Source organism: Macaca nemestrina, chromosome 15 (genome assembly GCF_043159975.1).
Source record: "Macaca nemestrina isolate mMacNem1 chromosome 15, mMacNem.hap1, whole genome shotgun sequence".
NCBI classification, from domain to species: domain Eukaryota; kingdom Metazoa; phylum Chordata; class Mammalia; order Primates; family Cercopithecidae; genus Macaca; species Macaca nemestrina.
In genome coordinates this window covers 20038098-20062515 of record NC_092139.1, presented here as the reverse complement: position 1 = coordinate 20062515, position 24418 = coordinate 20038098, and the positions used below count along the sequence as shown (strand labels likewise).

At 53.2% G+C, this 24418-nt stretch overlaps 2 protein-coding genes across 2 annotated transcripts in view; one reads left to right on the top strand and one right to left on the bottom strand.

Annotated features, from left to right (window-relative positions):
• The first annotated feature begins 2103 nt into the window (after positions 1–2103).
• On the top strand, positions 2104–7895 carry LOC105496417 (potassium two pore domain channel subfamily K member 15). Its single transcript, XM_011766816.2, is given in 3 exon segments — positions 2104–2441; positions 7101–7142; positions 7145–7895. Coding segments are annotated over 3 exon segments (996 nt in total). The 5' UTR covers positions 2104–2158; the 3' UTR covers positions 7816–7895.
• An 898-nt stretch (positions 7896–8793) lies between these two features.
• LOC105496416 (regulating synaptic membrane exocytosis 4) overlaps positions 8794–24418 on the bottom strand; it is a 57767-nt gene continuing 42142 nt past the window's right edge. The window contains exons 3-6 of the mRNA XM_011766815.3: positions 15074–15186; positions 14671–14772; positions 13901–14040; positions 8794–13360 (exon numbers count right to left, since the gene is read on the bottom strand). Of these exons, the coding sequence (XP_011765117.1) occupies positions 13142–13360; positions 13901–14040; positions 14671–14772; positions 15074–15186 (574 nt within the window). The 3' untranslated portion in view covers positions 8794–13141. The remainder of the gene's footprint in view (positions 13361–13900; positions 14041–14670; positions 14773–15073; positions 15187–24418) is intronic.

Below are 24418 nucleotides of genomic sequence, written 5' to 3'. Positions count from 1 at the left end.
CTTTTTGGGCTCTTGTTGGGTTGTGGGTCCTTGGAGCCCCACTCACTCTGACTCTGAGACTTTAGCCCAGGTTTCTGCTCCTCTGAAGTCTGAGCAGAAATTGGAATGTTAAACTTGCTGATGCCGTTGCTAAAAATCAGGCTGAGGTAGTGGCACCAGCACCCTGTTTCCGGCCCACTGAGCTTCATCCTGCTTCTCGGGAGAAGAAGGGATCCAAGGCCCTCTTTACCAGGTACTGGGGCCCAATTCTGCCTGGGAACTGAGTCGGACAGGCACCGGGTCGGACATCCCTACAGGCCCCAGGCATCTGATCACTTGTGATATCTGTAACGGCGGCTCACACTTCTAGACAAATCCTCAGGGCCAAGCTCAGCTCTCCGGCTCCACATCTACTGGTTCATTTAATCCTCACACCCACTGTATTAGTTCCCTGTTGCCGCTGCAATAAGTTATTACAAACTTGGTGGCTTAACACAAATGTATTATTGTCTTGTTCTGTAGGGTGGAGGGCTACACAAGTCTCGCTGGGCTCAAATCGAGGCACTGGCAGGACTGAGTTCCTTTCTAGAGGCTTCCATATGGAAGTATAGCCTCCTCTGGGACCTGGAGGGCCTAGGCTGCAGGCTGGGCCTCAGGGGCTTAACATATGTCAGCGACTTAATACAACAGGACAGAAGCTCAAAACCCGGGCTCCTGATTGGGGGTTGGGGGACGACCTTGCAATGTGTCATTCAGCCCCACAGTTTTCCCGTCTTGTGGGCTCCCTCTCATCTAAAGCATAGGTCTCTGCATTCAGCCTTCCAGTGGGGAAAAGAGACAGAGCACGTGTGGGGCAGGGTTTTATGGGCCAGGCCTGGAAGTGGCATACGTCACTTCTGCCCATGTTCCATGAGCTAAGGCTTGGTTACATAGACCCCGCTAAGTGCAAGAAAGGCTGGGCAATGTGGTCAGCTGCGTGTCCAACTCCACCTCCCCAGTGCATCCCGGGTCCCCCCATTTCTCTCCATCTTCACACATTTGGACTACACTAGCCTTCGAACTGGCCTCCACTCCTAGCCACCATCCCTTTTCCCCATGACAGCCAGAGGCTGTTTAAAAAATATAAATCAGATCATTGTGGTGGTGTTGCGTGTGTGTGTTTGTGTGCCTGTGTTTGTAATACAGCCTTTCCATGGCTTTCAAGAAACCCACATAAGGGCTTGTAAGACCCTGTGTGAAGTTGCCTCTTTGTCTTCCTTCTGCTCCGCCAAAGTATCTGCACCCCAATTCTCTGGCTCCAGCGACGCTGGCTTCCCTGCAGTTCTGGCTGCCAAGCCATGCTCAGTTCTGTTTTTAAGCACCACCTTAGGTGGTGGGGTTCACCTTCCCCAAGAAACTATCCCCTTTCCTTCTTTATCACTCTTGTCTTAAATTAGTTTTTTGTTTGTTTGTTTGTTAGCTGGCCCTCCTTACTAGGACTTCACCTTTACTTACAACAGGAATGTTGTTTGCACCAGTAGGTGCTTGGTAAATATTTGTCTGAGGATTGACTGACTGAAAGAAGGAAGGAGGGAAGGAAGGAAGGAAGGAGAGAAGGGAGGAAGGAATGAAAGGAAGGGAGGAAGGAAGGGAGGGAGGAATGAAAGGAGGGGGGGAAGGAGGCGAGGGAGGGAGGAATGAATGAAAGTAAGAGAGGAAGGAAGGAAAGAAGGGAAGAAGGAAGGAAAGAAGGGAGGAAGGAAGGAATGGAAGGGAGGAAGGAAGGGAGGGAGGGAGGAATGAAGGAATGAAGGAGGGAGGGAGGGAGGGAGGGAGGGAAGGCAGGAAGGCAGGAAGGCAGGAAGGCAGGAAGGCAGGAAGGCAGGAAGGCACAAGGTCACAACATGAGTTAGCGGCGGGAACAGGATTTCTGCAGGCCCGGGGATTTGGACCTTTGCTTCAGATCTCACTATTCGCAGACACGTGAACCCCGGGCAGGCGCGTGGGAGGCGGACAGGGGAGTGGCTCTTTGGTCCCGGACACGTGGCGATCCCAGCCTCCAGGTGCCCGGCAGCCGCCCCGCCCCGCCCCGCCCGTCACAACTCTGCCGCGTGGGGCAGTGGCTGCAGGGGGTGGAGCGCGCGGTCCAGGCACATGGAGCAGGTTGGGACCGGGGCGGGGGTACCGGGGCCGGGGCGTCATGCGGAGGCCGAGCGTGCGCGCTGCGGGGCTGGTCCTGTGCACCTTCTGCTATCTGCTGGTGGGCGCCGCTGTCTTCGACGCGCTCGAGTCCGAGGCGGAGAGTGGCCGCCAGCGACTGCTGGTCCAGAAGCGGGGCGCGCTCCGAAGGAAGTTCGGCTTCTCGGCCGAGGACTACAGCGAGCTGGAGCGCCTGGAGCGCCAGGCTGAGCCCCACCGCGCCGGCTGCTAGTGGAAGTTCGCCGGCTCCTTCTACTTCTCCATCACCGTCATCACTACCATCGGTGAGCCGCCCGGAGCCTCCCTCCGTCCCGCTCCAGCCCCAGCCGTCCCGCGGCGCCTTTGGGTTTCGGTCCCACCTCTGCCCCCGCCCAGCTGAGCTACTTCAGACGGGTCATTTCGGCTCACCGAGCCTCCCTCGCCTCCCTCGCCTCCCTCGCCTCCCTCGCCTCCCTCGCCTCCCTCGCCTCCCTCGCCTCCCTCGCCTCCCTCGCCTCCCTCGCCTCCCTCGCCTCCCTCTGCTGAATGGAGCTGTCAGCCTACGCAGGCAGGGACGGGAGGAATCAGTAAATCGAGTTTGCCAAGAGGCTGGGTGACCCGGAAGTGCTCAGAAAACGTCCAAGGGGCTTGGAGATAGATGAAGCGGGGCTCGGAGACCAAGAGGCTGGAGTTGCTTTTCCTTGCCTGGTTGCATCACACTTGCTGTGTGACCTTAGACAAGTTGCTCAACCTCTCTGAGCCAGAGTTTTCTCTTCTGTAAAATAGTGTCGCTAATTGGCCTTATCTCAGGGCTGTGGTGAGAGTTATTATCCAGGAGACAGACTATGCACAGACAGGGCCTGTGCTAAAACGACACATACAGAGCACTACAAAGAAAAGATAGATTTTTGATTATTGCAATTGTTGTTGTTACCCCATAAGAATGGGGACCTAGGCCGGGCGCGGTGGCCCAAGCCTGTAATCCCAGCACTTTGGGAGGCTGAGACGGGCAGATCACGAGGTCAGAAGATGGAGACCATCCTGGCTAACACGGTGAAACCCCGTCTCTACTAAAAAATACAAAAAACTAGCCGGGCGAGGTGGAGGGCGCCTGTAGTCCCAGCTACTCGGGAGGCTGAGGCAGGAGAATGGTGTAAACCCAGGAGGCGGAGCTTGCAGTGAGCTGAGATCGCGCCACTGCACTCCAGCCTGGGTGACAGAGCGAGACTCCGTCTCAAAAAAAAAAAAAAAAAAAGAATGGGGACCTAGTCTGTCTTAGGGACTGCTGTATGACCAGTGCCTAGCATGCAGTAGATGATCAATAAATACTTGTTAAAGGAATGACTGATAACCACAGGCTCTGGACCTTGCCCTGGGGGATGCAGAGCAGTTCCTTTGGAGCATCTGGACCACCAGCTGTTGCCATGACTACCATCTGGCTGGTATCTGCTGAGCCTAAGCCTGGGGGAACAAGAAGGAGAGAAGCGGGCTCTGCAGGGTTCCAGGCTTGGTGCTGGCCACTCCCCGGGCTCCAGCTGTGAGCGTCTAGGCACCCCTGTGGGGCTTGGATCACCAGCCTGAAAGCCAGTGCCTTGGGGAAAGTTTCTCCATAACGCTCTTGCAAGTGAATGTGAGCTGTGGCTTTTGCAGTGGAGTGAAAAGCGTGAGTTCTGGAATCACAGAGACTGGATTTCGGTTCTCATCTCTCTTACCACGCGCCTTCTCTGGTAACTGATTCTACCTGTCCAAGCCCTGGTTTCCCCAAAGGCAAAATGCAACTGTTCCTACCTCACTGGGTGGTTGCTGGTTTCAGGGAGGTCAAGCGTGTAACATGCTTGACAGTGCCTGAGGCCAAGTAGGCACTATTCTTTAGTAATAATTTGTTATTTGCCAACATGGCCCCAGCTTTTATTCAGCTCTTTTGCCCCCTCCTGTCCACATGGACACCCCTGCTTCCTATCTTGGTACAGCCTGAGACCCTCCGGGTTACTGTGCCCACTGCTTTGGGATGCCATCAACCTGTTCTCTCTGCCTTGTCCACATTCTTTGGAGGCTTGCCAGGGTGTTTTGGCCTCTTATCCTGGTTCTTTACCTCTGAGGTACATCTGGGAGGCTGATATAAGAGACTCAAGTGGAAACAGGAGGAATTTTGCCTTTTCTGGCCACTTGGGGGCACCACCACCCTCTGTGGTCCAGTAGGCTTAAGCCAGCCTTGCAGAGAGCCAGGTGCCAGGCCCCAGGAATTTGGGCTTTGCTTGGATGGGAGAGAGGCACTGAAGCAATGGAGGATGCTTTTTAATAGCTCAGGCCCGTGGAGGGTGCTGGGTAATAGCTCAGGCCCCTGGAGGGTGCTGGGTAATAGCTCAGGTCTGTGGAGGGTGCTGGTTAATAGCTCTGGCCTGTGGAGGGTGCTGGGTAGTAGCTCAGGTCCATGGAAGGTGCTGGTTAATAGCTCTGGCCCGTGGAGCGTACTGGTTAATAGCTCTGGCCCGTGGAGGGTGCTGGGTAATAGCTCAGGTCCATAGAGGGTGCTGGGTAATAGCTCAGGCCCCTGGAGGGTGCTGGGTAATAGCTCAGGCCCCTGGAGGGTGCTGGGTAATAGCTCAGGCCCCTGGAGGGTGCTGGTTAATAGCTCTGGCCCGTGGAGGGTACTGGTTAATAGCTCTGGCCCGTGGAGGGTGCTGGGTAATAGCTCAGGTCCATAGAGGGTGCTGGGTAATAGCTCAGGCCCCTGGAGGGTGCTGGGTAATAGCTCTGGCCCATGGAGGGTACTGGTTAATAGCTCAGGCCTGTGGCCTTTGGGCAGTTTTGTCCCTCTGAACCTAGTTTTCTTATCTATAAAATGGGAATAAAAACATGTCATATAGTCATTGGGAGGGTTAAATCTGATAATCCATGCAGAGTATGTGGATTAGTTACTGTCATTATTAGTTATTATCTTTATTCATTTCACTCTCTGCCAAAACCTGGCACAGTCCCAAACAGCTGGAAGCCTCTTATTCCTAAAGAAACTCCTCTGTTTCTCACTAGCACCCCCTTCAACTTGGTTGAGCTTCAGCTTTCATTGAGCATCTAGTCTATCTCAAGCTCTGTGCAGGACCCTGGTGATGGGGACTACAGAGAGGTGACCACCTTCGTCCCTGCCCTCAAAGAGCTCAGTCTGGTGATGAGCAGGTCCCCTTTCTCCACAAAATAACAGAGAGGCAAAGTGATAGGGTTATGCAACAGAAATGTGGAAGTGGAGCCACAGGCCTTTAAATGTATGTAGTGCTGATATTTTGAATAAGTTATATATGCATACAGTAGACACTTCACAGAGCACAAAAGGGTATGGAATGAAAAGGAATTCTCCCTTCCACCCTGTCTCTCAGCCCATAAATTCCCCTTCCTGGGTCAAATACAGTTACCAGTTTCTTGTGTGTCCTTCTAGATATATTCTCTGCCTATATATTCCTTTAAAACACACACACATACATTGTATAGACGTTATACACACAGTTTTGTATCTTGCTTTTTTCACTTAATATATGTTGTTGGTGTTTTTATGTCAGTCTCTAAAGAGCTGCGTCCTCTTGTTTGTAGGGTTTCTCAGCCTTGGAACTACTGACATTTGGGGCTGTGGGGACTGTCCCGTGCATTGCAAGATGTTTAGCAGTGTCCCTGGCCTCTACTCTCTAGATGCCAGTAGCACACAGACATCCCACTCCTCCCCCCTCCATTTGTGACAACTGGAATGTCTCCAGATGTTGCCAAGTGTCCTCTCAAGGGCAAAACCACTCTCGATTGAGAACTGGTTTGGATGGCACTATAATTTATTTAACCAGGCCCCTTTGGATGAACACTTATATTGTTTCTCATTTTCACTATGACCGACAGTGCTGCAATTATGACCCAAGTGCACACATATTTTTGCTCACGTGTGTATACTGAAGGGCTAACTTCCTAACTGTGGAACTACGTTAGTCAAAGGATTTGTATTTTTTGCTTTTTGGCAGGTAGGGCCAATCTGTTACAGGAGGCACATTCTTTTTGGGAAGATCCACCTGACTGTTCCTGGGGTACAGGCTCCTTTGAGAATATCATGAAAGCGACTGCTCCTCTTTCCAGGAAAAGACACACAATGAGATACCCATTCATTCCCCTGCAATGGCATGGTGTTCCAGGACTGAAGGTTGGCCAGTCGTGTTTAGATTCCCTGTAGTAGTTGAAGGGACCCAGTAAGAATCCCCACGCCAGACAATCAGAACCAAAAGGTGTTTAGTGTGGGCAGGCTGAGCAGTGGAGGGGGAGGTAGTCAGGGGAAAAGGCATGTGGAGAGGACATGCTAGCTGGGGAAGCAGCTCGGCGTATAGCTGGAAAGTGGGGCAAGTTTTGCTTTTTTTTTTTTTTCATTAAAGCATAATTTACATACAGTAGAACTCACCATTTTCCTGTGTACACGCCTGACAAATGAATACCTGTCAGGTAACTGCAGCCGCGATCGAGACAGAACATTGCCATCAACCCCCAAAATTCTACCACGACTTCTGTAGTTAAGCCTGTCCCTAACCGCAGCTACTGGCAACCAACTATAGATCTGTTCTCTGTCGCCACAGTTTTGCCATTTCCAGAATGTCATTTACATGGAACCATGCGGTCTGTAGGCTTTGGAGCTTGTCTTCCGCCACGCAGCTGGAGACAGTTGAGATCCATCCTTCGTTGCCGCAAGTTACAGGACTTCATTCAGTAGCTGAGAAGAATTGCAGTGTTTGGATGCCCCACGGGTTGTTTACTCATTCTCCAGTCGAGGGATACTTGGGTTGTCTGCAGTTTGGGGTGATGAATGACCTAGTTAGGACTAGTATTTGAAGATGCCCTTCCAGCCCCGGGGCCGGGGAGGGACGCCAAGCAGGCAGGCTGCAGGCGGGACTGTAGTCAACCGGAGCTGGGCGCTCACAGCCCTCCCCTCCGCTCTTTCTGCATAGGGTACGGCCACGCCGCGCCGGGTACGGACTCTGGCAAGGTCTTCTTAAGTTCTACGTGCTCCTGGGCATCCCGCTGACGCTGGTCACTTTCCAGAGCCTGGGCGAACGGCTGAACGCGCTGGTGCGGCGCCTCCTGTTGGCTGCCAAGCGCTGCCTGGGCCTGCGGCGGCCACGCGTGTCCACGGAGAACCTGGTGGTGTCCGGGCTGCTGGCGTGCGCCGCCACCCTGGCCCTCGGGGCCGTTGCCTTCGCGCACTTCGAGGGCTGGACCTTCTTCCACGCCTACTACTACTGCTTCATCACCCTCACCACTGTCGGCTTCGGCGACTTCGCGGCGCTGCACAGCGGCGACGTGCTGCAGAGGAAGACCCCCTACGTGGCCTACAGCTTCCTCTACATCCTCCTGGGGCTTACGGTCATTAGCGCCTTCCTCAACCTCGTAGTCCTGCGCTTCCTTGCTGCCAGCGCCGACTGGCCCGAGCGCGCTGCCCGCCGCCCCAGTCCGCGCCGCCCGGGGGCGCCCGAGAGCCGCGGCCCCTGGCTGCCCCGCCGCCCGGCCCGCTCCGGGGGCTCCGCCTCCGTCTCCATCTCCTGCCACGTACACCAGCTGGAGAGACGCGCCCGCGACAACCTGGGCTTCTCGCCCCCCTCGAGCCCAGGGGTCGTGAGTGGTGGGCAGGCACCCAGGCTCGGGGCCCGGCGGAAGTCCATCTGACAACCCCACCCAGGCCGGGGTCGAATCTGGAACGGGAGGGTCTGGCTTCAGCTATCAGGGCACCCTCCCCAGGGATTGGAGACGGGTGAGGGGCCTCTAGGCCGTCTTCTGCCACGAGCAGTTTCTCATTACCGTCTGTGGCTAAGTCCCCTCCCTCCTCTCCAAAAATATGTTACAGTCACATCATAAGCACAAAGCAGGCTCTAGGGTCACCCTGTAGGAGCAAATTCCTTGTAGTCCAAATTGTATGAGGGCGTGGCCACATCAGCACCCAGGAGAGGCTCTGCACAGGTCCACGTCACAGCCGACCCTCCAGAGCGACTCTTCTGTTGTGAAGAGGCTGGTTTTCTGAGTAACGGTTGAAACGTGCAACTTTCAACACTGGAATCTTCGCTGGAATTAGTGAGGTCAGATGCTCACATTACAAGAAGCATGGGGAACAAAGGTGGACCAAATGGGACCGTGTACAGTCCAGCGTGGACAAGTGGGTCAATCTCTGCGCTAAACGATCTCATTCTCTGCGCGGTGTGTAGAGTGGAGTCAGCCCACGTGTGAACGGCGGCCTCTCTCCCCCGGACGGCTGATGCTCTGTCCCTGGCCAGCACCCATTCAAGATGAGGGAGGCCTTGCTGTCACCCACCCGCCACGTACTGGGACCACTTGGACGCAGCAGAATGCCATGGGACGAGCTGTCTTCCGGGTCCCATCAATCACCAGCAATGTGACCTTGGAGAATCTCATCCTCTCCCAGGGCCTCAGTTTCCACATCTGTAAAATGACTGGGTTCATCCAGAACCCTGCTCCCTCTCATGCATCTCTGGCGGGACTTTCTGGAACAGGCCCCTTCACCATAAGGGGGCAGAGACAAAGCCCGAGGTGTGGCATCCTGGCACCCCGTGGCACTCAAAGCCTCCAAACACCCACTTTCCTTGTCTTCCCAGATAGGGCTGTCTCAACACAAAGCATCAACGAGCCAGGTTAGAAAAGCCAAAAACTTTAATTTCAACATGAGCTACATGGTCATGAACACAATGCAACGCGACCCCACTCCAACCCAGGGGCCCCAGAAACCCTCCCTCCCTAAAGGCCTGGGCAGCTCCTGCTCCAAGAGAAGGAAATGAGGGAAAGGTGGGTGGATGGAGAGAGGCCCCCAGCCTAAGGACCCGGGCTCCTGCCTTCCCGCCACCTGCCCAGGAAGCAGTCATAGAGTGAAAGGGCTCCAGAGGTGATGCCCACAGCCCTGGGTTTGGCTCCACTCTGACCTCCCTGAAGCACTGGGTTCAGTGGGCACCACTGGTCCACCTCACAGGCTCGGCGTCGGGTGAGCTCGTGGACGCTAATACTTTCCGTCCACTCTGAGGTGCCGCTCCAGACGTGGGGCCCTCCCAGAGGGCCTCAGAGACACCATGGGGAAACAGGGAGCGGGGCTCGGTCCCTGGGCCTGATACAGCGCTGCTGCTCAATAAATAAACGCAGGTAGCCTTGCCTGACGCAACAGCTGTGCCTCCAGAGGGGCTGGGACTTGGTGCTGTTTCTGACACGGAAATGCACCCAGGAGCTCCTGGCTGAAGGGAATTGGCTTGTGAAGTGCATAACCACCCCAAGAGCCATCTGCTCCACCTCTGGGTGTAAAAGAGTGAGCTCTGGGCTACTGGAGAACCGAGTTCCAGTCCTGCCCACCCACTAATACAGTGGGACCTTAGGTGAGCACATTCCCCTCCCAAGACCTCAGCTCCCTGCTTTGAAATGGGGAGGACAGCACAGGCCACCACCTACTCCCCAGGGGCTCTTGTGAGGGCAGAAGCGCACACTCAAGGTAAAAGCATTCTGAAAACGAAGTCTGAAAAGCACAATAGAAAGGTCAGGTCTCATTGCATCTGAAGGTTTGCTGGCGACTTCCCTGAAATGAGGCGCCCACAGCTGCTCCCATTCCCTCACTGCCCCAGGCAGGAGCTGGTGTTTCCTAACTCGCCCACCAGTTGGTCCTGAAGAGGCGATGGCCCCTTCCCGGGGGCCTCCACCCAGGCATCAAGGTCTAGACCCAATCCTGTGTACCCTCAGTCAGCTGGGCCAGCCCCCCAGGAGAGCTAAGTCTCCCTGGCAACCCTCTCCCCCAGACCCAGGCCCAGGAAGTCACTGGCTTATAGAGGTGGAGCCCAGCGGGGCTATGCAGCCCAGGGCTTAGAGGCCAGGAATCCTTGTCCCAGCAGACATGCACTGGAGCAACGGTCTCCTGTTGCCTGAAGAACAATGGAGCCCCTAGTTCTTCCCCCTTTGCGCCCTTGCTGAGGGGTCTTGTGTGAGTCACTTCCTGTTTCTGGGCCTCAGTTTCCCAACCTCTCAGATGGGCTACAGCTTGTCCTGCCCATCTTTTGGGGGCCATTAGGCTTCAAAGAAAGAAGGGAGGAGGAGGTATGGGCAGTGGCAGCCCTACCTCATACTGCCCTGGCTCCAGCTCAGCCTCTATTGGGAGGAGGGGACCCAGGCTGGGGGTGTCACTGAACACACAGGTGACTCCAGGGGTGGCTTTTCCCCCCAAGCTAGGTCTTGATTTCCTTGTCTGTAAAGTGGAAATGGACTAATGGTCCCAAAGGCCCCTCCCCTTTACTATGCAAAGGGGGTTCTGGAGAAGGAGAGTGGAGAGGGCTCCTTCCTTTCCATGGTATCCTGCATGTGATCTTGGCCCAGAGATTGAAAAGAGTCACTCCCTGGAGACCCCAGCCCCCCTATGGCCCCCAGTGCCACCCTCTCTGCTCCTCTTCAAACAGTGCGGCCTGAGTCAGCAAGGGGTCAGGCAGTAGTGGGGACAGGATGGGCTTGAAGCTTCTCCAAAGCTAATGATGAAAATGTCAGTCTCCTCCCCAAACCCCCATCCCTTGGCGAGGACAGACTGTAGTTCCCACTCCCAATGGTCACAGCCCCTGGGAAGGGGGCACATGCTCACGATGATACAAAGAAACAGGGCTCCAGCCCCCAGCTGCTCCACCCCTCCAGGAGGTGAGCGGGATTTCACAGAACAAACAAGAAAATCATTGAGGGGGCCCTCACTGACCACCCCCAGGTGTTGTTATTGCTTCGGAGCTCTCTCTCTCTCTTTATAAAGGCTGTGCAGACACCAGGGGAAGGGCTCAGGCTGTCAGGGCCAAGCCCCTGCTCCCTCTGGTTGGGACAGCCAGGCTCTGCCCTGTTTTTGAAAAGCTACCCCCGAACAACCACAGCAGTGATGGCTGGAGAGAGAAGGCGCTCTCCTGGCTCAAAATATTCCAATGGTGAGTAATAAACGAACAGCAGAGAAATCACACTGGTTAGAAAAACAAACAGGCAAGGGGCCAATTCTGTGCCTCAAATGTGAGTCCCTCCGGAGCCCTGCTCCTTCTGCCCCCAGCCTTGGGATTCCACCCACCACGGTCCCAGGAAGCTCTGAAGACTTCCTGGGTAAAGGGAGCATCTCCATCTCCCCTTCCCAGTGCAGGGTAAGCAGCTCTGTGGAGGTGATCTACATCGACCAGAACTTTAAAGGATACCCAGGGCTTACACAGGCTAAGGGAAGGGAAGAATTTCCAGGTGGAAGGAGTTGCCTGGTGGGACTGGGACTGGGACCGGGACTGGGAACAGGGTGGGACCAAAGGCAGCCTGGGTGTCCTCAGGGGAAAACACCACCCTCTGATGGAGGCCAGGCCCCCTCTGCCAAGGTCCTACAACCCTTAGGAGTGCCTCATAAAGAAAGTCAGTACCAAGAATAATAAATCAGAACAGCAGAGTCTAACAGGCAGCTCCAGCTATAACCCTACAGGGGACAGGGGATGGAAGGGGGCGGAGGAGGAGGGGCTGGCCTCCTGTGAGCCAGGCTGCCCCATCTAGGCCCAGGCCAGCGAGGAGACAGTGGTCTCCTGGAATGTACTTGAGTCTCCTCTCCACCCCCGGTCCTGGGACTCTGTAAGGACTATGCATGAGCTAAGAACAGGCCCCAGGGCTTGGAGCACTAACTCTACCTAGCTGGCCTGGACTATGCCCTACACAGCAGGGACTAGGTCAAGAGTGGCAGGCTTCTGGGTGCCTCCCAGGGGAGGTGGCAGAAATGTGCTTCTATAAAGAGGGGCCAGCCTCCATCCTCCCTTGCATGCAAAAGGGCTCCCGCAGGCCCCAGGGAGGGCTGGGCTGGGAAGGCAGCTACCCAGGCCTGCTGGAAAAGGAATCTCCCAGTTCTTACACTCACACATCTTCACTCTTCTCTCGTACCATCATCTTTCCTTCAGCCAAGGTAACTGAGGCCGGGGCAGTGGGTTCTGCCCTTAGTATAGGATGGTTTGTTTAAAAAGACTAAAATAGGGGGGCTCTATTTGCCTCCCCAGCCCCCTGGCCTGGAGGCAGGGGGGTAGACAAGATGACCTTTGACCTCATGCAACAAGGAGGGGTTCTCCAATTTGAGAAACCCTTATCTTGGCACCACCAATCCCAATCCCAACTTTCCTTAGCCTCCCCTCCAATACAGCACCCCCCAAATGCTCTCTAGGGTTGGGGTTCTGGAAACTCAGGTTCCACAGCTCCTCCACCAGAACACAGACGACAACATTCTTTCCAGTCCGCCAGCGGTTCCTAAACTAGCTTGTTGCAATCCCATGGAGCGAGGCACCTGGGGGTCTGTACCAGACCCCCGGCACCTCCTCCTTTCCTTTGGTCCCTGCTGAACCCCAATTCCTAGAGCCACCAGAAGAGGGGCAGGCAGGAGGGGACGGACAGATGGACTCGGACAGGCTGCGGCAAAGCTCCTTCCACAGGCAGGCAGAGGGAAGCCCAAGCTCCGCTTCAAGTGGGGGCTCTGGGCCCCTGGGAGCTGGCTCCGGATCCTTGCAAAGCTGCCCCTTCATCTCTGGGGCAGGAGTAGCTGCCTGAACCCGGTGCCGCAGGAAAGACACTTGCTGGTAATTGGCACCATGGAAATGGCCGGCTGGGTTCTGGACTTGGCTCTGGGCAGCAAGCTTCCGAGGAGGCAAAAAGGGGGAGAAGTTGGACAGAGTTTGGGAAGGGAGAGTGGTCTGCTCTGCCACCTCAATCTTTCCTTTCTCCGGACTGTAGCCACATCCACCAGGTCAAGAACCGGCCAAGTCAAAAGTGTAGCCAATCCCGTTGGGAGAGGGAAGGTCTCAGGGGGTAGGAGGCAAAGAAGGGGTGAGGAGGGGCCCAAGGGGGGCAGGTCTCCCCATTCTGCTTCCCCACTATGGGGGAGAGCCCCGTCCTCCTGTTCAATGTGCCCCTGGGCCTGGGGTCCCAGGTCAGGGCTGGGTGGTCTCCAGGCCATCTTGGGGAGCCCCTCCCCATCCCAGCACTAAGAGCGCTCTCCGCAGGGCCCCACGGTGCTCTCGAGGGACAACTGGGATGCCTGCCGGAGCAGGGGGCCTGTGGCTGGGTCCACCATGGAGGAGGTGGGGAAGAGCTTGTACCAGCCCACGGCCAGGGTGGTCAAGTCCAGCTCCTCCAGTAGCACGCGAGCCACACCCATGAACTGCTTCCGCTCCATCCGCCCGTAGTTCCCCCACACGATCACCTGCGGGACAAGAGACACAGTGGTTCAAATCCTGCCAGTGCCACTCACAGGCCGAGAAGCAGAACCTGGGTCGCCCCCATGCCCAATCCATCTCAGTCCTGTGATTTCTACCTCCTTAAAATTGCAATTCCTCAACAGGCCCTTCTTATCACAGGCACCACGCCAAGCCCCTGCCTCCAGAGGCTGGTGACGGTGATGGTGACGGTGATGATGGCAATGGGTAGAACACTTGCTGTAGGCAAAACTGCAAATACTTTTCCTGCACACAGCACACATTCCACTGGCACCAGAATGTTATCAGGTAGGTACTGTTAGGGTCCCCACTTTATGGATGAAGAAACTGAGGGTCAGAAGGGAACTTGTTCAAAGTTGCACAGCAAGTTGTAGAGCTCAGTTCAGCCACAGTGAACTGAGGGCCGCACCTATTTCCTCCAGGCGAGGCCCTCCAGAGACACCCCCCGCCAGGGGTGCCCGCCTGTCATTCTGGTCCTGTGCATGTGTGCTCGTGCACACACGCGTGAGCGCACTAATGCCCCTCACCTGGAGGACTTTGCCCTGGGGACTCTCGGGAAACAGCAGCACCTGGTTATACAGTGGGTCCAGCGACTTGCGAGCGACTTTGGTCTTCTTCTTGGCAATGCAGACGCCATTCTCTAGCAGGTAGGCCTTGATATAGGCCGCTGGGGACAGAGGCCAGCAGGGGTGAGTTCTAGTTGGCCCTCAAATGGTGGGCAAAGGGTGCAACAGAGGGAGGCTGCCCACCCTCTGCTGGAGATAGGTGTGCCCCCATGGGGTCTGGGGAGGACGCACCAGGACACATGGGGGGTGGGCATTTGGGGGCAGCAGGTACAGCGGGGCTTGGGTGCAGCCTGCCCCACCTTCTCTGGTGGTCCTCACTGTCTCCCCTTCCTTTGCTCACTCGCTCACCTGTTTCCTCCCTCAGTCCGTGACGTGCCCACCCTCTCCCTGGCTTATGCGTCCATCTGCGGACCCACTCACTCACCAAGCCTGAGCACCTACTGCAGGCCAAAAACTGCTAGGTACTGGGGTATAACAATAAGCAGGAAAGATGGTTCCTGCCGAGCTCTTACCACTGGGCACCATGTGTCCAGTGGAGGAGAGGAACAAGGTCAACAGACAATCTCAACTGGCTCCCCAAACAAACCCTAAACTACCAGTTCCACATATTAGAGTTGGGACGGGGGTCCCCACAGTTGGGCCCAATTTTCTCTCTTCAAGGCCCTCGGTACCCATCAGGATATCCTCCCTGACCTCCACCCCAACCCTGCAGGGGAGGGTAGGCCCCAGACCTGGCAGTGTCTTGGAGCCTGGCTTGGCTGTCAGTCCCCGGGCCTGGATAATGTCCACTTCCAGCTGACCGTTCCGCTCCTGCAAGCCAATCTCCACATCCCCTGCAAGAGGCACCAAGAGATGAGACTGGGAAATGGCTCAGAAGCTCAAGCTGGGACTCAGCTCTTCCCCTCTACTTAGAGCTGAAACCCCCTTCCCCTGCTCCCAGCTCAGGATAAGACCAGAACCAACTCCCACCAAGTGCCTAGGCTCTGCTGAGGGCTTGAGAGTGTGCCCTGGGCCCTAGGTGGCATGCGCAGAAGATGGATCAACACGCAGAGGGGAAGGAGGGAGAGATGCTGGGCTTCCGGTGTGACCCCCCACCTCCCATAGTCCATTTGAAACCAGCCTTGGGGCACTCACCCATGGGTGTGGTGGCCAGCGTCTGGCGGCCCACAAACTGTGCTGGCCCCATGCTTCCCAGAAAGTCACTGAACTGGGCATCCGATGCCAGGCAAACTCCTCCATAGTTAAGGCTGCGAGAGGAAAAGATGAGACAAAGCACATGTTCCCAGTGGTTGACTGACAACTCTGGACTCAGGCAGTCAACCTCCATGAAATGGATATGCTGAGACTTCCCTCTTGGGATGGAGATAAGGTTTACCCAGTATCTGGCTCATGTGGTTTCGTGCCTTGATACTCAAAATGTGGTTCAGAGACCAACAGCATCAGCATCACCTGGGAACTAATTAGATCCATAGAACTGCAGCCCACTCCACCCCCAGCTGCTGAATCAGAATCTGAATTTTAACGTGAGCCACAGATGATGCCCTTGCACGTGGAAGTGTGAGCTGTACTGCACGGGGCTCTGGACTCTGAGGGGTGCATTTCTTCCTGCTGCTTGGCCACCTAATATTCACTTCCCCTTCCTCTGGTAACAACATCTCAAATTTTCTTTGCGGAGCCCCCTCCCCATGGCACATGATCACAGTGGGGTGGAGGGAACAGCTCCTAAGACTGGGTCTCCAGCTCAGCCTGGCCAATCAGGGCATCCCTTCCCCTTGGCCAGTGATCGGCTCAGAGACAGGCATGTGGCCCAGTTCAACCAACAAGAATCAGGCCTGGAAGCTTTGTTGAACTATGGGGAGTGAGACGGTCTCATTCCCACTAGACTTGAGCCTGAGATGCAGGACTGGAGCTTCTGGTGCTATGTGGCTACCATCTGGATCCCAAGAACAAAACCATCAAAATGACAGCATTGTGTGAGCTCCTGGATCAAGCTCTGCCTGAAGCAAGCTACTTCATCTTTTGGTTACATTAAGTCAATATCAACAGCAACAACAAAGATAATTTTATTATTTTGCTTAAGACAGCTTGAGTAAGTTCTCCCCACTCCCTTCACTTCTCTAAGTGTCTCTTTCCCATCTGTGAAATGGGAATAATAATGTTCCCATCTCTTAGGTCTGTTGTATTAAGTGCGATGAGGCACTAAGTACCATGCCTGATGTGCCCCTGTTATCCTGAGGACCAAAGCACTTGCAACCCATTTTCTCATCTGATCCTCACCACAACCACAGGAGTTTTTTTGTTTTTGTTTTTGTTTTTTTTTTTTTTGAGACAGAGTCTCACTCTGTTGCCCAGTCTGGAGTGCAGTGGCACAGTCTTGGCTCACTGCAGCTTTGAACTCCTGGGTTTAACCGATTCTCATGCCTCAGCCTCCCAAGTAGCTGGGAATACAGATGTGTATCACCACATCCAGCAAATTGTTGTGTTTTTAGTAGAGACAGAGTTTCATCACATTGGCCAGGCTGGTCTCGAACCCCTGGCCTCACGTGATCCACCCACCTCAACCTCCCAAAGTGCTGGGATTACAGGGGTGAGCCACCACACCTAGCCCAAGAGGTTGGCTTTTGATCTTTATCACCATCATTTAGGTAAGAAACACATCTGCCGAGCAAAATGGTGACCCTAGTCCCTGGCCAGAGCTGATGCATACAGAGTTAGAGGCTTAACCCAAGTCAGGCCAATCAAAACCTCTCTCTGGGAACTCAAAAACAGAATCCTGGAGACTAAAAGTCACAAGAATGGCCTGCCCTCATGCAAAACCCATAAACTCTACTCGCTACCCAGTCCCAGCTGCCCAATTCTTCCCTGAGCCATGTGAGGTCCCCCCGTATTCTGTTTTTATTTAAGTTATCTGCAGAGCTAATGGCAGAACATTCGGCCTGAGTGCTTTTCCTTTTCCTGATGTCCTAATACCCCTGGCCTGCTTTCCCCATTCAGACAGTAGCCAGGGTGTCCTATGTTTGCTGCCTCAGAGAAGGAATGACCCAGCAGGAGGTAGACAGCAAGACACTTGGGCTCCTGACTTTTCAGTTCCAAATCTAAGAAACAGACTTGAAAGAATAGGTACAAAACTAGGCTATCCTGCCCCGAAACAGACATATCCTCAGCCTGGGAGAGCAGAGGAAGTCAGGCAAGGAGGGAAGATTGCTGAGATGCTGCAGGATCCTTGAGGAGGGTCTGCAGTCCCCAGCTGGTGAGTGCTGGGGGAGACAGAAAACTCCAGAGAGGCTGGGGGGATCTGAAAGCAGAGGAGACTTGCACCCACCCTGCTTATTGGGTGGAGCTAAGAAAAGGGCAGAACACTCTAGAGAAATGGCTGCTTGGGCATCTTGTCAAGTGAGCCCCTGGGAGATCTCTGAGGCTCGCTGTATGTCCCTCCACACCCTAAAGAGGAAAGTATGATCCAGGTGCACTGGACGGAAGGGCAGATTCAGTGTCCTGGTGGTCTGGGCATAGAGAAGTAGCTGAGACCGATGGGAAACAATGACCAGGGAGCAGACAGTAAGATCACGTTCCAGGAGACAGCAGAATGACAGATGATGACTGAGGAACACATACTCTGTGCCCAGTGTCTGAGCACCACAATAATAGCAGCCCATGCTACTGGACATGAGCCCTCACTGACATCCAGCTGGTACACCAGGTGTTATGGCCAGCGTCCATATGATCCATTCATTCATCCAACAAATGTTTACTGAGCACATACTATATACACTCATTGTGTCCAGGCACTATTCTGGACACTTGGAACATGTCAGTGAACAGTGATTCCTGCCCTTGAGGTGCTTAGATTCTAGTGACATATTATACACAATTAATATCATAAACATTACAGTATGTTAGAAGGTGGTAAATGATAGTAATCTTAGGAATAAATACATAGAAAATTCATGTGGGCCGGCGGGTGGGGGCAGGGGGATGTGGGTTGCAATACGAAATAGTGTGATTAGTAGCTGTGACCTGTGCTTCCGATTAAATACTTTAACGGTTACCCTGGGCCTGTTCCAGAAATTTACATGGCTTCTCTCTACACAAACTTCCCCAGGACACAGGCATAACCTTTGGGAAAATCCTGAACTAAGTGAGTCTAAGTTTTCAGCAAACAGAGGACACAGGGGGACTTGATACACAGATTAGCAACAGTGATCTCCCAGTGCTCACTAAATGCCACAAATGTCAAAGTGCTCTATACTTATTCATTCATTTCAGCCTCACAACAACCCTATGAGGTCAATACTATTACTGCGTCCATTTTATAGATGAGCTGGAGAGTTAAGAAACCTGCCCAAATCACACAGGTACTGCACGGCCCCACCCTACCCCTTGGCCCTCACTTCTATACCCTGAGGCTACCTGCTCTCATACCTGCCACTAGGTCTGAGGGCTTGTTTTCTGGCTGTGAGAATTCTGAATCTTGCTGGGAGAGAAAATTCAGCCTGTGGCACAGGGCAGGCTGGAAGCACCTGAAGGTTCATGCCCCAGAAGGAGCCCCCACCCAGTGACAAACTGGGAGTCTGCAGTGGGGATAATGCAGGTGAATGTTCGCCTAGCCTCCCAAGGCTCCCCAGTGGGCCTGAGCTCCAGCTGCCCTTAGTGGTAGCAGGCCTGATGATGCATCTGTTATTAGCTCCTCTCCCTTCCCATCCCATTCCTTGCAGCTCCCACACTGGGGATTCCTGGGATGGCCTGCCAAATATCCAATTTCCACTTGAATCTTTGAGTCAGGGTCTGCTCTGGAAGAAGCCAAACCAAGACAGAAGCTGAGTGGTATCTGAACCCAGAGAGTCAGGCTTCCAAGTCTATTATCTTAACGATTATGCAACAATGGTTTTTTATAGAGAGGAAGTGTGAAAAATAAAGTCACTTAAGTGTCTGGGGACTGAAATGTGTACCCACTATTCTTGCAAAACCAAAGCCTCAATTAACAGCACAGAGGCCATGGTCTAGACCAGGGGTCCCTAACGTTTTCAGCACCAGGGACCAGTTTTATGGAAGACAGTTTTTCCATGGACTGGGGCAGGGAGTGGGGGATGGTTTTGGGATGCAACTGCTCCACCTCAGATCATCAGGCATTAGCTAGATTCTCATAAGAAGCCCGCAACCTAGATCCCTCTCATGCACAGTTCACGGCAGGGTTCACGCTCCTGTGAGAATCTAATGCCATCACTGATCTGACAGGAGGCAGAGCACAGGCGGTAATGCTCGCTCGCCCACTGCTCACCTGCTCTGCGGCCTGGTTCCTAAGAGGCCAGCGACCAGTAACCCTCGGGGGACCCTGGGGTTGGGGACCCCTGGCCTCTTTCACACTGGTGACGTGGCCTTTCCTCCATGCCCCGGGTCTCTTTTCCACCCTACCCTCCCAGCCATCTAGGGGGTCAGGCTCCATTTTGTAAGGAGTGTCTGGGCTCCAAAAGCCTGAGAAATGGTGGGGGTCTCACAGATTCCAGGCATGGAAGGAGTGCAGCCTCCCAGGCAGAGGGAGGCCCTCTGCAGCCTGAAATTGAAAGTTTCCTCCAACATCATCATTGTCTGCTCCTCAGTTCCTGGTGGGATTGTGAGCAGACAATGGGGAACTGGCAGGCCTGGTAATTAGCGGTAATTGTTTATAATATCTGGGCGGCTGCCTGATTTCCTATCCCAGGGAGCCTTGCTAGCTGCCAAGGAACCCGGCTGACGCCCCAGAAACCCTGAATAGGTTATCACGTCCTCCTGGGGGCTGGAGGAAGGTGGAATAAAGTGGTGGCCGGGCCCTATTAGCCAGAAATCCAACCGCATCAGAGACCTGACTCCACCTTGGGGTCTTTCCTGGAGCACGAAAAGAAGGCAGAGGCCACAAAATCAAATCTGCCTCTACTCCTCACTAGCCAACCGCTTGCTGTGTGACCTCTGACAAGTTGTTATTGTCTCTGTATTTCAGTGTTCTTATCTGCAAACGAAATCACACTGCCTCATGGACAGTGTCTGGTCTTTTCGTTGGCCAGTGCCTGTGCTGTCTCAGTTTCAAACGTTCTTCTGCTTGCGGCATCCATGAGCACAGGGGTATAAAAGAGCTTACTGAATTAAGTGCTGCATACATGCTACAACTTTGACAAGTCCTTGTATGCAACAGGAGCTCGATAAATGTTCACTGCCAAGCCCTACAGCAGGACTCACACTGGGAAAATAAAGGATGGGGTGAAGACTGGATTTGGTGTAACATAGACCCTGGATTCCAGTATTATACAACCTGTGGGAAGTGTCTTAACCTCTCTGAGCTGCAGTTTCCTCATGTAGAAAATGGGAATAAATAGTAATCACCTTGCTGAGTTGTTGGGGAGGGTCAGAGAGCTAGTGCGGGCAAGGTGCTTAGCACAGAGGACCTGCTGAGTGAATCAAAGGGTGAGATACCATGGCCTGCTGGGCCTGCTGCCTGGCCTGGGAGAGCATCCTTGCTACATTCTTGGCATTTTCATGGCATTTCAGATTCTAGACCTGTTAGTAAGTGCAGCATCTGGATGCCTGAGAACAAGCCCAAGCCATTTTGGGGAGGACTGCAGCAGCGGGTCCCTTCCAGGGACGTGTGCCACTTGGACAGGCGCAAAGCCCTGAAACAGGATTACAACCTGTGTTCTGCTGGCCTTTTATTTTGTGTTAATGGTGAAATGAGATTTCCTGCATTTCAAATCCTATTACTCTTGTTTGCAGAGCTGAAACCCACTGGTCTTTTATTATTAACCTCTGAGCTTGGTTTGACCCCTGGATTTTCTGTGTTCTTGATGGTGAAAGAAGTAACTGGGTCATGCAGGGGTTTCACTCCATTCTCTTTTCCAGATGGATCACTCGTTTCAACAGCATCAGAAATTAAAAGGCTGCACAGCCCTTATGGTGATTATGGGTTATGTGGTTCTCAAAGGTTTAGGAATTTATGGGTTCCCTGTCCATCCATTCACTACATGCCCGCCCATCCATCCATCCATGTATCCATCCATCCATCCAGCCATCCATCCATCCATCCATCCATCCATCCATTTATCCATCCATCCATCCATTTATCCATCCATCCATCCATTTATCCATCCATCCATCCATCCATCCATCCATTTATCCATCCACCCATCCATCCATCCATCCATCCATCCATCCGTCCATCCATCTGTCCATCCAGTTATCCATCCATCCATCCATCCATCCTCCCACAAACTCGCCAAACCTACAATACAGTCAATTCTGCTGTAACATGAAATATACATTTCTAAAAATTACTGTGCAATGCAAAATCCTGCTATAAAAATCACAGAGCTTATGGGAAAATGGGGTCAGTGTCACATCAAAAAAAGAAAAAGGCAGGAATGCAGTAAAAATGACAGCATGGTTTTATATATGTTAAATGCTTTAGAAATGCATAAATACTATAATAAAAATGGCACGTGACCTTGAAAACAACCTGCAGTTTGCTTGTGGAAGGGGGTGTCAGAAGAGGTGCAGCCTGTGAGTGATTTTGAGGTAGTGAGGGAAAAACTGAAGTCAATGGAAAGTTGTACCACCAGGTGTGGACGGGTGTGGCTTATAATAGTAAACTGACGGTGCCGTGGATGTCTGAGCCACATGCGTTTTGTGTATTCTTATGTGGGTGCAGTTTTCTTCATTCACCCAGTGTTCCTCGTGGATGAAATTGCACCTGAACAAATGCAAAATTTATGTTATGCTCAAATTGTTCCCTAATACTTGAATCATGTTGGAACAAATTCTCGTTTTCAAAACAAGCATTGTAGCAGAATTGCCCTGTGCCAGGATATACCATATCACACAATGCTGACTCCGACTTCTCAAGAATTCAAGATATTTCCAAGCCTGACCACCTCTATGAGACAGTGTGTGGCTCGTGGGTGCAAAGCCAAGGATTTTTTTTGTCAAAAACTTGTCATGAGTCAAGCACTGATAGTACTATTTATCAATGTTGATCCATTTAATCCTCTTAACAACTCTATAAAAGCTAGGTACTTGTAATTCATACCCATTTTACAAAAAGGGAAACTGAGGCACAGAATTGTTAAGTAATTGAACCAGAATCACTCTGCTAGGAGTGGAAGACCTAGGACCTAAACCTGGAGCGTCTGGCTCCAGAATTCACCCTCTTAAGCACTATGTTATACTGTCTCTATTTGTCTTGAGGGGACCTCAGCCTTGCCCAGAGCAGAGCACAGGGATTTGCAGGCCAAGCTATGGGGTCAGGCAGGCCTGGAACTGAATCCTGACTCCACCACTCACTAGTCGTGGAGGCACATTCTTCACTTCTCAGAGCCTTGGTTTCCTTCCCAGTAAAACAGGAATAAAGAACAATAGGATAATCCCAGTGCTATTGTAAGTATTAAATGAGACAAACGCCTTAGAACAGAGTCTGGCACAGTCAAGTGCTCAAGAAATACTAGCGTTTATAAAACAAAACAAAACAAATCCCTGTCTCCTAGCCACAGCTGCATCCAGTTCTGCTTTGTCCTTTGGGCATGGGGATGCTGTTAAACAGTAGAGGTGGGGAAGAAAAGGGGTTCTGACCACCCACCCAGACTCCTGAGCCTTTGGTGATCAGGAAACAGCCTTGACAGGACCATGACCCTGAGCCTGGGTGCAGTGGCCCTGCCATCGGCTCATACTCTGCTTCCCTGGGCTGTGGACACAGTGACCCAGACACTCAGAGACCCGGATGCTGATGACCCAGACATCTCAGGACAACAAAGAGCAGAAGGAAGAAGCAGGTGGGTGCTGGGAGCCAGCCTGGAGTGCTTTTGGGTCAACAGAGAGGATGCCAAGGCCCTGGATTCTGTGTGCTGAAGGGGTGGGAAGGAGTGGAATGTATGCATGCTTCTGCTCACACACACCCACCCATTGTTCATCCGAATGTGCAGAGCACCGACTGGGCCAGCTAGACAGGCACTGAACTCAGTGTCTAGTGGGACAGACAGACACACATGTGACAATTAAGATAGAGAGTGGAGGGCACTGTGGTGAGGGAGGGACAGGGGACTGTGAGGGCTGCTGATACAGCCAGAAGAATGGTAGGCCCTACCTGTTCCATTCCACTTCTGCCCACGCCCAGGACAGACATTGCTAATCAACCTCAGCTCTCCTGCCAAGCCTGGACTTGGCTCCAGAATCCTTCTCAACACAGCACTCCAGGGAACCACTATCAATTACTGGTGTTGGCACATGGGATACAGTCTTTGTGCCAGTTCTCAGCTGAGGTCTGGAGAAGGAATGAGTCAGAGGGTGAAGAGGGAGCAGGGGTAGAGAAGGAAGTGCCAGGTAGAGGGCGCAATGGATGCAAAGACCTGGAGGTGAGAAAAGTGAAGGGTAAAGGTTCAGGGTGGTGGAGTCCCCACATGGTTGGGGACTGAGAGAGGCTGGGAAAGGTCAGAAGAATAAGTACTGGGTGACAAACTGTGATGTCCCAAAAAGGAGACCTGCAGGTGTCCAGGCAAGAGCGATGTATGGCCTTGACCAGGAGATGGAGATGGGGAGGAATGGATGGATTCAAGAGATCATTAAGAGTAAAATGGCACAGCATGATTATGGATTGGGAATGGATTACGGATTGGAGAGAGAGAGAGCTGGCTGCAAGAACCCCAGATTTCTGGTTTGGGCAGCTGGTCAGATGGTAGCCCTATGCACCCACATAGTGTAGCAGGCTCTGCTGGGCCATGCCCCCACCCCTTATTATGTCAGTGCTTGCTGACTTCTAACCACCAGCATCTGCATGCCTTTGCCCAGGCTTCTCTGGCCCCTGAAGAGCTTCTCTAGCCTCTAGAGCCTATTTTACCACAGTAAGAGCCAGAGAGTTAACAGGGAGCAGCTGCTGCTCAGTAACTGGTTAAGAGCTGGAATGTAAATACCTCAACTCCCTCGCCTCCTGAGGAGATAGCTCCCAGGTGCATGTTCCACATGGGTTCCCAGAGTTCCCCATCAGGATTGGCTCTGGTTGCCCCCTGGGAAAGCTGGCTTCTTATGCTTTATTGGGTGCAATACCTCTCTCCCACATGCTCCTCTGCTCTTATTTTCTAGAATCACCTCCCAGGTGAATCACTTGCACTCGAACCCATGTCTCAGGTCTGGTTCTGGGAAAACCCAAACTAGAACACACAGTCAACAGGGAGTATCTCAGGATTAGGGCAGGTGGGGAGTATGGTATGTCTGGAAGGTTTTGTTCTCATGGCCCCATCTCAGGGGGCTTGAGCTCCAGCTCCTGCCCTTTTCCTAGGTGAGATGGGCCTGGCCTGGTGGCATGGCTGGTTGACTCTCCATCCTTAACCCACAAAGCTCCAATTTTTGATCAGGCAGAAACAGGCTCAAAGAAAGAAAGCCCTTCCTCAGCCCCAGGGGATCAACCATGGCTGGCCCAACATAAGGCCCATGGTGTGGAAAGAGAGAGGGGTTCTGGGTCCTTGATGG